Raw genomic sequence first — 12,903 nt, 5'->3', positions numbered from 1 at the left:
GCAGTGATACCACATTACCATAATCAAATTGCCACAGTAACACTTCCTCAAGCAATGCTGTAATAAATAATTACCTGGGTTTCTTCTCTGGCCATGCCAGAACTGCCCCTCGTGGCTGCCCATCAACGCGGGTCAGAGAATTCGAACGGTGCCGATGGCCTGAAATGGTTTTTAATTGATAATAGTTCACAAATGGTCTTTAAACCAGCACCTTTGCCTCATTTAAGAGCAAACATAGAAACAGAATAGCTCCTTCCCCAACAGATGGCAGCAGAAAACAGATTTGCTGCAGCTGCTACCAGACAGACAGTCAAAGCCTGAAAAAATTTAAATCCACTACATTTCTTAAATTATCTTTATGATTTACTGAAACTCAACATGCTCACCCACTTGTGTTACTGCAGATTAATTAAATTCTAAATAACTTATAGAAGTTAACCTATATTTTAATTATTTTATTGACATTGACAGTCATTGTCTGTTGAAAGGCAAATTCAAGGCAGACTTACCAGGGCTGTCTTCTCCCTGTAAAGATTTTTGTTGCTTTTGCCTCAAAGGGAGCAGTGGATGGGAAGGGCTGAAGGCAGGGCTTCCTCCTTTGCCACTAATTCAGAAAGGCAAAAATTCATTACTACAAAGAATGTTTTTTTTCTATAATCAGAAAAAAAATCAAATTGCAAAGTCACACTGGTAAGTTACCCTCATCCTCTTTAAAACACAGTATCATTTATTTTTAAGAAGTTCATTAACAATAATTTTTTCACATGTAACAACACAAAAGTAAATCTATTACCTGAAATCAAACAAAGTTTCTAAATACAGTAGATTTAAGACGATGCTTATGTAAATAGTAAATTCAAAATGAAGTAAAGGCTGAAATAACGTAGAGGTCACAATGAGATTTATGTCAGCTGAAAACCCTTCATTAACCACATCAGACCATGCTGAAGTTTGTTTTCACAGATCCCCAGAATGGTTTGGGTTGGAAGCGATCTGAAAGACCACCCAGTTCCAGGCCCTGCCATGGCATGGACACCTTCCACAGGAGCAGCTTGCTCCAAGCACCTGACCAGCTCTCCTGGAGCCCCTTTGGGTCACTCAGTTTGTGGCAAAATGACAACATCCAGCAGCACAAATCCCCAGGGTATCCAAAGAGAGGCACAAACAGAAGGTGGAAGAAGATGAAGACAGACTCACAGGTAGTCAGGCTCCTCGGGGTGCAGGTAGTACCTGCTGCAGGCCTCGGGGGCTGCCTGGGCTGGGGGCTGCAGCTCTGCTGGGCTTGGGCTGGCAGGAGTGGCCAGGAAACTGCGCTTGGTGGCGTTGGAAATGGGGACAGGGGGCCGGCTGCTCTTCTGCTGCATCACTGCCTTGACTGGGCACAAAGGGACAGCATCAGCACGACTCACAGGGGCCAGGGAGCAGCAGAACAGGACAGGAAGCTCTCAGATTGCAGAGGGCAGAATGAAAACTTTGTCTACAGTGTAAACTGAAGTACTGGTCTTTATTTCAAATATCTGTCTTCTGGTGAGTTTAATGAAAGTTACATGTTAATAATTAATTAGTCGGTTTAGGGGGGAAAATTACCTGTTCAAAAATTATCCATCCAAAAAATTGGAACGCAAGTGGATCTAGGACTAATTTTCCTTCTACTTTACTGCTTTTCAAAGATCCTCAGCACAAATAAACCTTGGGTAGAAATAAACCTTCCACAGAAACACCACTAGGCAGCAATTTCACTGCAATGTAAGTAATTTCTAAATAACATGCTATCAGTTATCTGTGGTTGCAAACTTACCATCTTTTATTTCCTGGATATCTCTTGGTTGTACAAAGTCTGGTTTGACATTCTCAAACCACCAGAAGAGCTCTGCAATGAACACCATGACATTAGGCTGAAAGAGAAAAAAAGGAAAATTACACCTCACGTTAACAAAACACTCCTGAATTACCCACATCTTATTGAAAAATACATCTTTTATTATGTTTCCTACCTTTAAAACCAAAGGAGCATACAACATGTCTTCCAAGGTGAGGTAAAAGCATTTGTTTAGGTATTCATTTGAGAATTCTCTCAAGAGCTGAATGTTATAGAGGCTGTCTGCAATTGATGTCACCTCCTTCAAACAGATATCTGGGAAGGAGAGAGGGCTGAGTAAGTTCTGGCACTGTCCCAAGGGATCACCCTTCCACCCCCAGCTCACAGAAATACTAAATACAGGAACTCCACAGACTCTACACCAGCACTGGATATTTACTGGCTACCAGTGACATTTCTCTACCTGCTCAGAACCAGAGGGACAGGAAAAGGAGGAAGAAAACCACAGAGAACAGTATCAGTTCCGCATTCATTTCTGAATCCACAGGGGATTCTGCCTATCACAGCCACAAAAAAGGTAAACAGGCTACAGAGAACACACATAATGACAAAATACAAAAGCCATTAAAACCAGACATCTTGATTTGCATATAATAAAGGGTTACTCCTAGGATTCACAGTGTTGGTTCCTTCTGAAAACACTCAGGAGCTCTGCAAGGTACAACATATCTGAGAATTTAAAAACCAATACAAAATGTTGATTTGCAGAAGTTAATGCAACAAGGACATTGATTTATTAAGAAAAACATTTTCTGGGGAAGAGAACTCAAGTTTTGCAATGCTCAAGAGCAACAATTTCTGCAGATTGAGAGAAACTATTTCAAAATCTAGATTTTAAAATGCCAAGTTATGCCAAGAAGAAAATAAGAATTATTAGCTCACACTGGTAGACATGTACTTCATTTTTATGGCATTGAAACCAAGCTCAGTTATTTGAGCAAAGGAAGCCACATCATCTAAAACTGATGTGGAAAAGAAAGGATTCTTTTGTAGTTCATAACATAAAGAACATACTCTTCTAAATACATTAAAAGTAAAAAAAGAGAGATTATTTTTAAAATGCAGATTCCAAATGTGACCTGTCTCCATCCTGCCATAGTCCACTACCTATTAAATGTGCTGTATTTTTAATTTTTCATGTATTTCTAGCTCAGCTTTCAAAGCCTGAAAGCCTTTTATTCCTTTTATTCCCTCAAAACCTTTATTACATACCATCCAGTTTCATTTGCTCTGGACAATAATAGTGAATCACAGCTAGAAGAGCAGCACCATCGCTACCATCCTTCATCAGATCTTCCAGCACAGGGAAATAAGGTAACTGCCTGCTGGAGAGGTGGTCCCTTCTGTAACGCACCTACAGAGAGAAACAAGGGCTCACATAATGCTGAAGAGGCAAAAAGACAAAGAAAACCAAAAAAAGCAAAGGAAAAGGAATCTGTGTTAAGCATTGAAAACTCTTTTCACTGGATCCTTTCTGCCATTCTGCTTCAAGTCAAGCCCAGCTGACAAAGTTGTGCTTTTCTCCCTGTGGAAGCCCAATTCTGAAGGAAATGGTGTTTCTCTTTTAATCCTAGATTGGTTTGGGTTGGAAGGGACCTTAAAGATCATCTAACCCAACCTCCTTGCACTAGAGCAGGCTGCTCATCTGCTATTCAGTCTCCTCATGCCTGCGAGCAATCTGTGCTGCTGGATTCCTTACTTCATTCACACATTTTAACTTATTATAATCAATTTAACTCAAACCCCTTCCACATAGATGTATGAGTGCAGCATATCCAAAGAAAGAGACATGGGGAACTACATGAGAACACTTACAGCTTGGGAAAAACAAAAAAAACACAGCAAAAATCATTCTGATGGGCTGGTGATCTCTCATACCTTACCCACATCCATGGATTTGCTGTTGCATCCACAGACAGCAAAGTTCTCTCAGAGAGAACCAGAACATGGCACATCTATGTGCAACGCAGGTGTTGTGCAAAAATAAAACCCATGGCCTTTTTCAAAATAGAGAGGAGGAGGCCTTGACATCCCCAGAAAAACTCCCCTTGATTTACTACAGATCAAAATCAAGCTCTGGTGCAAACCACCCTGCAGCCCTCAGGCAATCTGGAGCTGCCAAAGCCAGTCAGCTGAAGAACAAATCTTGGCATTGCTTCTTGCAAGTTTTGCAAGTTCCAGGGTTGCTGTTTCCTGAGCATCCACACACTATGGGAGGCTGTGTCTAAACTGAGCAGCAAAGCAGGTGGGAAAGCAAAAGCAGAATGCACTGCAGGGCCTGGCAGAAGCACCTGGCAGTGCTGGGAAAACATCCCTTGGACACTTCAGGGCATTGATAGCACTGGGATTGAACAGAATCTCTTCTCTGGGCAGACACACCAATCACATATTGAATCATCAGAGGAAAGCTGGGTTTTACCAACACCCTACACTTCCCAAGCCAGCCTGGGAAAGCTCCAGACACACACACACACACAGACACACTCCTAGGTGTCAGTTTAGGATGGCACAGGCTGTGAAAAAATCTGTTCAGAGCAATGAAGATCACTTGGAGCAATGAGAACCAGTTTCTTCTCTTTATTTTGCATATGCTACACCAAGTTTCCCAAGGAACTCACATCTATCTCTGCATGCTAATGTTATTTTTCCTGTCCTTTTCTCAGGTGCAAATTGGGTTTTTCCCCAGCCTGGAGCACTCCATGAAGATGTAATGGAATGGGAATCATACTGTACCACACGAGCATATTCCACTGGTTCCAGCATGCAGTGCGATAGGGCATGCATCAGATCAGGCTTACACAGAGAGAAACAGTGAGATATAGGATGGTGATTATTCAAACAAGAAACAAAGCAAAGGCATCAGCAACATCCATTATGCACTAGAAATGTGATTGTTAAGTCTCGTAGAATAAGTGTGCACACCAAGGTAAACTGGTTAGCTTGAAAGGGTCAGCATTTATCCACTTAAAGTAAGCATATTAAAAAAGGAAACCTTCAGAAATTCTTTTCCAACTTTAATTCCTCCTGTAGTTAAAGTAGATAAAAATATTTCTTTTCCAATAGGCTTAAATGGAATTTAAATCAATGACAGTCAATACCAAGAACTAAAATCTGTAAAGATTTCTGGTTTCTTTTGGCTTTGGTGAAAAACCCCACAAATTTACCAAAGAGAGTTTTTATGGACTTAATTTCTTATTTTTTGCTCAGCTGTTAGTCTCTTAACCCTTCAGTCTTTTATATTGAAAATTCTGAATTCTTCCTTGTTTTCTAAGCTGAGTGTTGTGGTTTGTAACCCTCCTGCCCATGCATACAATGAATGACATTTGTATGCATTAACTGCAGAAACACTGCTACTGAAATAGAGATAATTCTGTATAAAAAAATACCCCAACCAAACAAAAACCACAAATTAAAAAAGCACAGAATTGACAGAACCTGACAACAAATTTGAGAGACCGCAAATCCTGAGAGTAAACCATTAAAATCTACGTGGACCAGAAGTGACACAACCTTTGTTTACTCCTTCCTTTAATTTCAGATATTTAAAGTTTTTACTCCAGCCTAAAGATCTGGTTCAAACAAAGGATTAGGAGGCTGCAGTGGGACTGAGCTCTCTGTGGGAAGGCAAAGAGATCATGGGGAGCTGCCTGATCACACCTGCCTTTTCCAAGTGCTCTGCCCTTTGGAATTAACAACTGAGACAACAGCTCATCTTCCCAGAGAGAAAATGAGTAACACCAGCTCCTGCAAGGGCAAGAGAAAGGGCATCAAAGCTGAGGCAAGCAAAGGAACAAAGGAAAACCTCTGCAAGTTGAAATAAACTCAGAAAACTCTGACAAATAAAGCAGGATTTCTAGAAGCACAATTCTGTTGTTGTTGTTTAAATATATAGTGGAATTGATATTCCAATTTCATACTTCAACACAAAGAAAAATCAGGATTCTGTTCCAATGTGCAAACTGTCTTCTCTCCCACTGTGCCAGCTCCAGGCTCAACTGGGCACACAGTCCCAGCAACTGTCCCACCAAACTGTTGTGGCCAATCTCCTACCCCACCTCAGAACAGCAGTGCTCTGGCTCTGACAGATTCACAAATCTGCAGCAGAGCAGGTGCAGGAGCAGTGTAAGAGCATTATTTAAGCACAAACATCTGAGTATCTTAACTATGGATTCCAAGCTTAGGCAGCCGTTTAAGCCGCCCAGCTTTTCTCTCACCTCAGTGCTGTCATCAGTTCCTACTTACAAGCAAACCCAGCAAATGCAACCATTTCAACTGGTAATTCTTTAGGTTTTTTTTTTTATTGTTACTCCACCTCCCTCACTGCTGCAGTGTGGAAGCAATTTGGAGATGCTGCAAAGTGAGTATGCTGTATGCTGTACAGTATGCACAAAACACGTCAGGAAAACAAAGCCTGATGACCCAAAAGCTCACACAGGTGTTTTTTAAAGAGCAGCTGAGAAGCATTGCAATGGAAGCAAACACTCTGAGGAAGTTTAAAAAGCCATGGTTTGGTGGATGACAACTGGTGTAAAAGTAGTTCACTTACAGGTACTAATTTCCAATACCATTTGGAAGGAGACTGCTCAGGAAGCAAGGAAAGGAACGTAGGAATAGGAAAGGAACATCAGCAATGCAAGTTAAAAGCAGTAATACATAAATGCACTTCAGCAATAAACACTTTCATATTTCAGAGGGCTTCTAGCCTAGAAATTTAGATTTAAAGATACCAAATTAGACCCAATAGCCAATAGGGTCAAATAATTCAAGTGATCCTTTAGACCACAGATCAACTTGTAAATTAAACAGATCTTTTTTTGCTGAAGGATATTATTTTCCATAAAAGGCACATAAAAAAACCTTTGCCACTAACATGAAAATTAAACTGTGCCTTGTTCATAGGTCACACTTTGAGCCCTTTGCCTAGCAATGCCAATTTGAGAAAAGAATGTGTTATTTATAATTTACCTTAAAGTTTTATGAAATCACAAATTGGGAGCTCAGACAGACATTATGTTGGAGAAAGATCTATTTGACATTCTCCATAAATGAAAGTGTGCTATATTTTGCAATATTAGTGCATTGTAATATAATTTCAAGGGAAAAAGCTGGAAAAAACTACAAACACACATATATAACATTTGAATGCCAAGAGTATCCTTCCTGGACAGAACCTGAATAAATCCCTAAATACACACTATACAAATAACATGCAAAAAGAACATGCCCCAGGAGCTTTCAAAATATATAACATATATTTTGTGCTGTGAAAGCTGAGTCATATTTACCCACACACAGTTGATACAGGTTATTTTAGTTGAAACAAGTTGTTTTCATCCTGCTTAAACTTAAAGGAAAGTCAGGAGATACCAGTGGACTTCAAAGGCAGGGAAGGGCACTGATGACAGAGACAAAACAAATTGCATGCAAAAAAATCTCACTTTTGAGAATTAGAACCCTCACACTTCTCTGACAAAGAAAATATTGATATTTAAATCCATTCATCATCAACACAATATCACAACTGAAGACAAATTTGTTTTACCTTTTGATGCCCTGGACTTTCCATTAGTTGTTGTTTTAATTTAATCTCTTTTTCTGTTATCTCTCTCATTTTAAGGTTCACCTAAAAGGACATAGCATAGAAAATGAATTAAAACACACTGGATATGTTTCCACGAGTGTCCTTCTTGCTCCTGTTACTTAATAGTCAATTCATGCTACAAACAAAAAGCTCATAGCAAAGCATGGTACAGCAGTTTTCTACACCAAGTCTCTATTAGCAGTAGCTGAAATCACAATCCTGGGTTTGCAAGGACATTCTCTTTGGAATGTGACTCTTGTCACTAAAAAGAATTTGAGTAACTTAACTGCTGCCCTTGGAAAAATTCCAGCATTTCTGTGAAATGTTCCATCTAGTCAGAGTTAAGTCCATACTCTTATTTAGCATGAAACAGGGCTTCACCTAAAAGAAACCCCATCAACGAAAAAAAGACACCTCATAGCAACTTGTCTGAAAATAAAGAATCAAATTTTTACAGTTTTTCTAAGTTAGTTCCTGATTATCTTCTTTATTTTTAAATGTACCATCTTTATTTTTCCATAAGAAACACAAGCTGCAAAAGTAGAAGAGATTGTAGAAATACACAAGTAAGAAAGGAAGACGCACATCAGAATCCATTTTAAAAATCTGAAAGGTGACAAGAAAAGAAAGGAAGGCTTTTCCCAAAGTAAATTTTACCTTGTTAATCCAGAAAACCATGGCATCCTCCAAATCATAGGGCAGTTCTTTTGAGGCACTGAATGTAGAGAAACGCTTGACACTGGCAACCACCTTCTCAATGCTGATCATTTCCACAGTGTAGGCCATCATAAGAGCATCAATCATTGCCATATGAGAACTCTGAAAGAAGAAAATAGAGAGGACTGGAAAATAAAATCACTTTTACAAAATGGTATGCCCTAACTGTATTTAGAACAAAACATTCCTAAGGTTTACGACCTAGAAATGAAGAGCTCCTCACTCCATTTCCTATTTTAAATAGCGTTAAATAAAAAGCAGATGATTAGGTGGATTTAATTAAGCTAACCATTTTGATTGGTGCAGAGCCCAGATCAGATTCAGACACAGGTGTATCATCGCTCTCCATGACGTAAATCCCCTTGCGAGACAGCGCCTGGATCACGGACTGGTGTCCCTGCAGAGCAGCCACCTGGTCCCCCTTGAGGATGAGGCTGCAGACGCGGCAGTAGAGCTCGCTGGAGAGCAGCAGTTTGATCACGGGGGGTTTGATGTGCTCCTGCTCGTACTGGTCGATGTAGAACGGGTCCTTCAGCTCCTCCGGGACGTTGTCTGCAACACGAGAGAACAGCGCCACGCGTCACCAGGAGAGCTTGGGCAACGTCAGGGGGATTCGCGTTTTATTTGGGATTATTGCTGTTAGATCACACGTTAAAATGGGTGACACATGGGCAAGGTTTATCCATAGCCTCAAAGCAAAATCCCAAAGCATCCGTGCACAGCAACTGGACACCTGCAAAGCTCTGTCACCAAGAGGGGCTGGCCAGTTTCAAAAACAAGCCACTGATGTTTTTATGAATTTTGGCAATTCAGAATGAAAAGACCAAAATATCTGACTAAAACCTTGAACATTTTACAAACCAACCAGTGAGCTGATTATCTAATTTTTGTCAAGAGCATTAATCAAAGTCTTGCAGCTTTCAGCCTTTAAATAATTCAAGCCTAGGAAGCAAAACCACTCCATTTGGATTAAGCAGGAACTTTAAACCAAGTCTAAAATTGAACTTCTTCTGCTTTGGCCCAATTTCCATAAGTTGTGTTAGGATTTTATCAAACTGAGTCTAGACCCTGAGTGTAGTAATTTGGAAGAAGCTAAAAATAGCCACACAGAAGGCCTCACCCTTGCACACCACCAGCCATAAACACATTTTTACTACTCCCCAGCACAGCTCAGAGCTGGCAGGAGAGAAAGGCACTAACAACAACTAATATTCCAATCACTCTAAATATGACCAAGACATCTCAAATCCATCCCTTGCTCTATATCCCAAAATAAATCCTTCTCCTCATATTGGGTAATCAGTCTGGAAGCTATTGATCTTTATAACAACCAAGCAGGAACAATGAATCTGCAATTCTAAGAAAAATATTTTCTAGCCTCAAGTGGATTGTCTTAATAGAAGTCTGACATTTCCTAATTTCAAACATAAAATTGTATCTGATGCTATCCAGTCACTCTGAACATCTTTCCCCAAAGTCACTTACACAGTTCATTTTAAATATATAGTTACACTTAAAAGAATTATTAATTTGGCAGCATATTTACTTTTCATTCAGCTCATTCCCAGAATAATTAAATTTTCCCATTCCAAGAAACTCCTGTCCATATCTTGGAGCTGCAAAATAAGCCACACAATATTTGTATACTGCAGAGCACTTGATAAAGAAGAAGAATGGAGACAGAGTGTTATTGTATGAGCTACAAGTACATCTCACTTAGATAAAAATATGCAGCAAACCAGTGCTGTCTAACAGCTCCTGTCAGTCAGACAGTGCTGGCCCTCCTTTTCAAAATAGGAAGTTGAAAAAGCTTTCTGAAGATTTTTTAAAATTAAGGTAATTATCTTTCCTTTCTGTGACACTGAATGTGAGTTTCCACTGAAGATGGTTGGAAGACACACAATAAACCCACTGGCACTACCTGAGTAGCATTTGTTAACATGGATGTCCATTTTCACTGAAGCACATAATAAATTCAGATATTTTTAATCTTCTTAACATTAGTCAACCTGACCTAAAATCAAAGGCTGTTGAAAGCTCATTCCAGTTAATGGTCATTTCCATTTCCAGATAGAAAACTCAAGCTTCCATTTTTAAAGACTGAGGAAAGATGCAAAAATCCAAATGCAAAGCAGCTTGTAAAATTCAATATTCTGGTTTATTACAAGCAGCTACACCTTTAACAACCAAAGGCATGTTGCTTTGTGCTAGAATTATTTGTGAAAGGAAATAATACAAGCTCATAAAATATCCATGAAGTTGTACATCTCTGGCAGAGCATGAGCACCACTCCAAATTTTAAAGGCTTTTTTTAAAACAACACAAATAAAAAAGCAAATTCCAGAAGTCTGAAATCTGAAGCATTTGGATGAGGGGTTTAGTTCCAACACCTGCTCTCCACCAGCTCAGGAACTGAGGTGACTGCCTGGAATTGGGCTGGAATGGTGGACAAAGAGCCCCGAAATCCCTCTAAGACACCTCCTGCCCCTCAGTCTGGATTTTCCTGGGGATTTTCCCTTCTCCACAAGGTAGAGAGACTGTGATTATTTTATAGACTGTTACCACAGCAAGGAAAAAGGTTTCTCTGCAACACTAACACGCCCAGGAGGGAAGCAGTCCATAGGACGGGGGTCTTTACACACACTGCTAACACAGGAGAGGCCACGGGAGCTGAGCCCCCCGTGACAGGGGCAGGCAGACCTCCCACATCAATTTCTGATTAAACCAGCTCCATTGCAATGAGTTCTAAAAGCCTTTTCTAGCACTAAATGGATCTAGCTCTTAGTAAGGAGATTCCATGTCACAGAAATCAATATGTTAAAAAAAAAAAAAGAAAACAAACCCAAACAAACAACCCAAAACACACAACCAAAATTAAGAAAAAAAAACCCCACAACTTGTATTGTGTCATTCAATCTGAAAGTCCAGTCAAGCAATCTGAAATCTGTTTATTTTTACTGAAGAATCCTCTCATTTCATGTTTTTGATATCCATATAATTGTTTAAGGACTGAATGTATTTGGATTGACCAGAATTAAGGGAAGGGCTGTGTGGGAATAACTTTTAGTACCAGGATTAATAATTTGACTTCCTACTATCATAGGAAGTTATTAATCAACATTAATCCTCACAAAATTGCAGTTTATTTCACTGTACACACTTGCCCAGGTTCATTTTTTTACACTAGTACATGGAACACTTCTTTCACTCATAGGAACAGTCTTGTAGGTCATTTATGTCCTGAAGATCTATAAAAAATTAAGATATAAAAACAACATCAAAGCTCAAGAGTGATAATACTAACTTTACTATTTCATACAAATTTATTTAATGCTGGACGTAATGGCAGGCACAAATAAATGAGAAATAAATGGCAGGAAAACTTGCAATATAAACAGGATGCTAAGTAAGTGTGTAATTCTAAGTTGGGAAACTTCCAAATACAATTGATGTTGTGTACTCAATGCAGTTGTCTCAAATGGGGTAACACAGAACAGACAAAAAGGAGCTTTAATTGAGAGGTGTCTTCAATATTTGAAATCTGCATCTGAAAGTGCAACTGAAGCCACTGATCTTACCTTTCACACCTGTTAATTATCCTTACCTGCAGCAGCCAGGGCTGCTCCTTCCCCAACCCCCCTCAAAAATGGCAACATTCCCACACTGCCAGAAATCCCAGGAATACTGCTGTCACTTTTAGACAATTCCACCCCATCAGATTTACCCAGGGCTAATTTAAATCACACACCATGGACACACAAGCAGCCACTGCTATCATGGACACCTTTTCTCCCCAGTTTTTATGGATCAGACAAACCAAAGGTGTCACAGGCTTTGTGCTTGTCTCACTACAGAATGTGCCAATGCTCTTTTGGAAGAAAATGTCCCAGGCTTTCCAAGCCCCAGTTTCTATCAGCATCTTTTCCAACACCTTAATTCCATGACCTATAACTGAACTTGGAAGTTAGAAAAGTTCTGTTCATTAAAACTTGAGTTTTTACGCATTTATGCCTTGGATTTTGGAGAAATCAACATGAAAAATTAACTTCTGGGAAATTAACACCTAAGCTGTAGCTACAAAAATTTCTGCGAGAAGTTTAACAAATCACACTAAAGAAAACCAATTTAAATCATGTCTTTATTTTTTTGCTTATAAAGAATTCTCCAATACAATTTTTTCATTCAGCCATTATTTTGGTCTGTTCCATAGTTCTAATATCTCAAAAACTGTCAGTTCTGAGTATAAATCTCCAAGTACAAAAAAATCCTTGAGAGGATTACAAAAATAACTTAACTTGCAACAACTGTCAGAGAGACAATTATTGCCAGACTCTTCTTGCTTCAGGGAAGGAGCATTTCTTTATCATCTCACTTACAAAAACCTATTCAAAGACAACCACTTGATTATGACTTGATAAAGAAAAATACAACAATCTGAACAAATTTGACTTATCCCTTAAACTGACAGGGTGGATCCACCCCAGATGTTATTTTACCTCCAAAAGCATGAAGAACTGGTTTCACATGGAAAGGGAGCCAAGCTGTCCTGGTAAACAGCACGAAGCTTATTCAGATTCTGAGTAGGATTTCATTAGTATCAGTATCTGCTCCCAGAATTATTCAGCACTGGTGAATATCCAAGCTGAGCACAAACTTCACCTTCTCAGCACTAAGACCCCAGAACATAAACATTTTGTGTTGGTTCTCATTGCAGCACTGAATTCTA

General features: G+C 39.4%; 1 protein-coding gene across 4 annotated transcripts in view; it reads right to left on the bottom strand.

The window, feature by feature from the left end:
- Positions 1-12,903, bottom strand: part of CAMSAP1 (calmodulin regulated spectrin associated protein 1) — a 33,578-nt gene that overhangs the window by 6,667 nt on the left and 14,008 nt on the right. For 3 of the 4 annotated variants that reach the window (XM_021543621.3, XM_021543619.3, XM_077787919.1), the window contains exons 3-12: positions 8,467-8,729; positions 8,118-8,279; positions 7,422-7,502; positions 6,426-6,458; positions 3,092-3,233; positions 1,995-2,134; positions 1,799-1,895; positions 1,198-1,375; positions 510-604; positions 75-159 (exon numbers count right to left, since the gene is read on the bottom strand). In XM_021543621.3, the coding sequence (XP_021399296.1) occupies positions 75-159; positions 510-604; positions 1,198-1,375; positions 1,799-1,895; positions 1,995-2,134; positions 3,092-3,233; positions 6,426-6,458; positions 7,422-7,502; positions 8,118-8,279; positions 8,467-8,729 (1,276 nt within the window). The remainder of the gene's footprint in view (positions 1-74; positions 160-509; positions 605-1,197; positions 1,376-1,798; positions 1,896-1,994; positions 2,135-3,091; positions 3,234-6,425; positions 6,459-7,421; positions 7,503-8,117; positions 8,280-8,466; positions 8,730-12,903) is intronic. The other variant, XM_021543620.3, reaches the window with a different exon arrangement.

The sequence above is a fragment of the Lonchura striata genome, chromosome 22 (assembly GCF_046129695.1).
Source record: "Lonchura striata isolate bLonStr1 chromosome 22, bLonStr1.mat, whole genome shotgun sequence".
Lineage (NCBI taxonomy): Eukaryota > Metazoa > Chordata > Aves > Passeriformes > Estrildidae > Lonchura > Lonchura striata.
The sequence above is the reverse complement of the archived record's forward strand: the minus strand, read 5'-3'. Positions and strand labels throughout refer to the sequence as shown.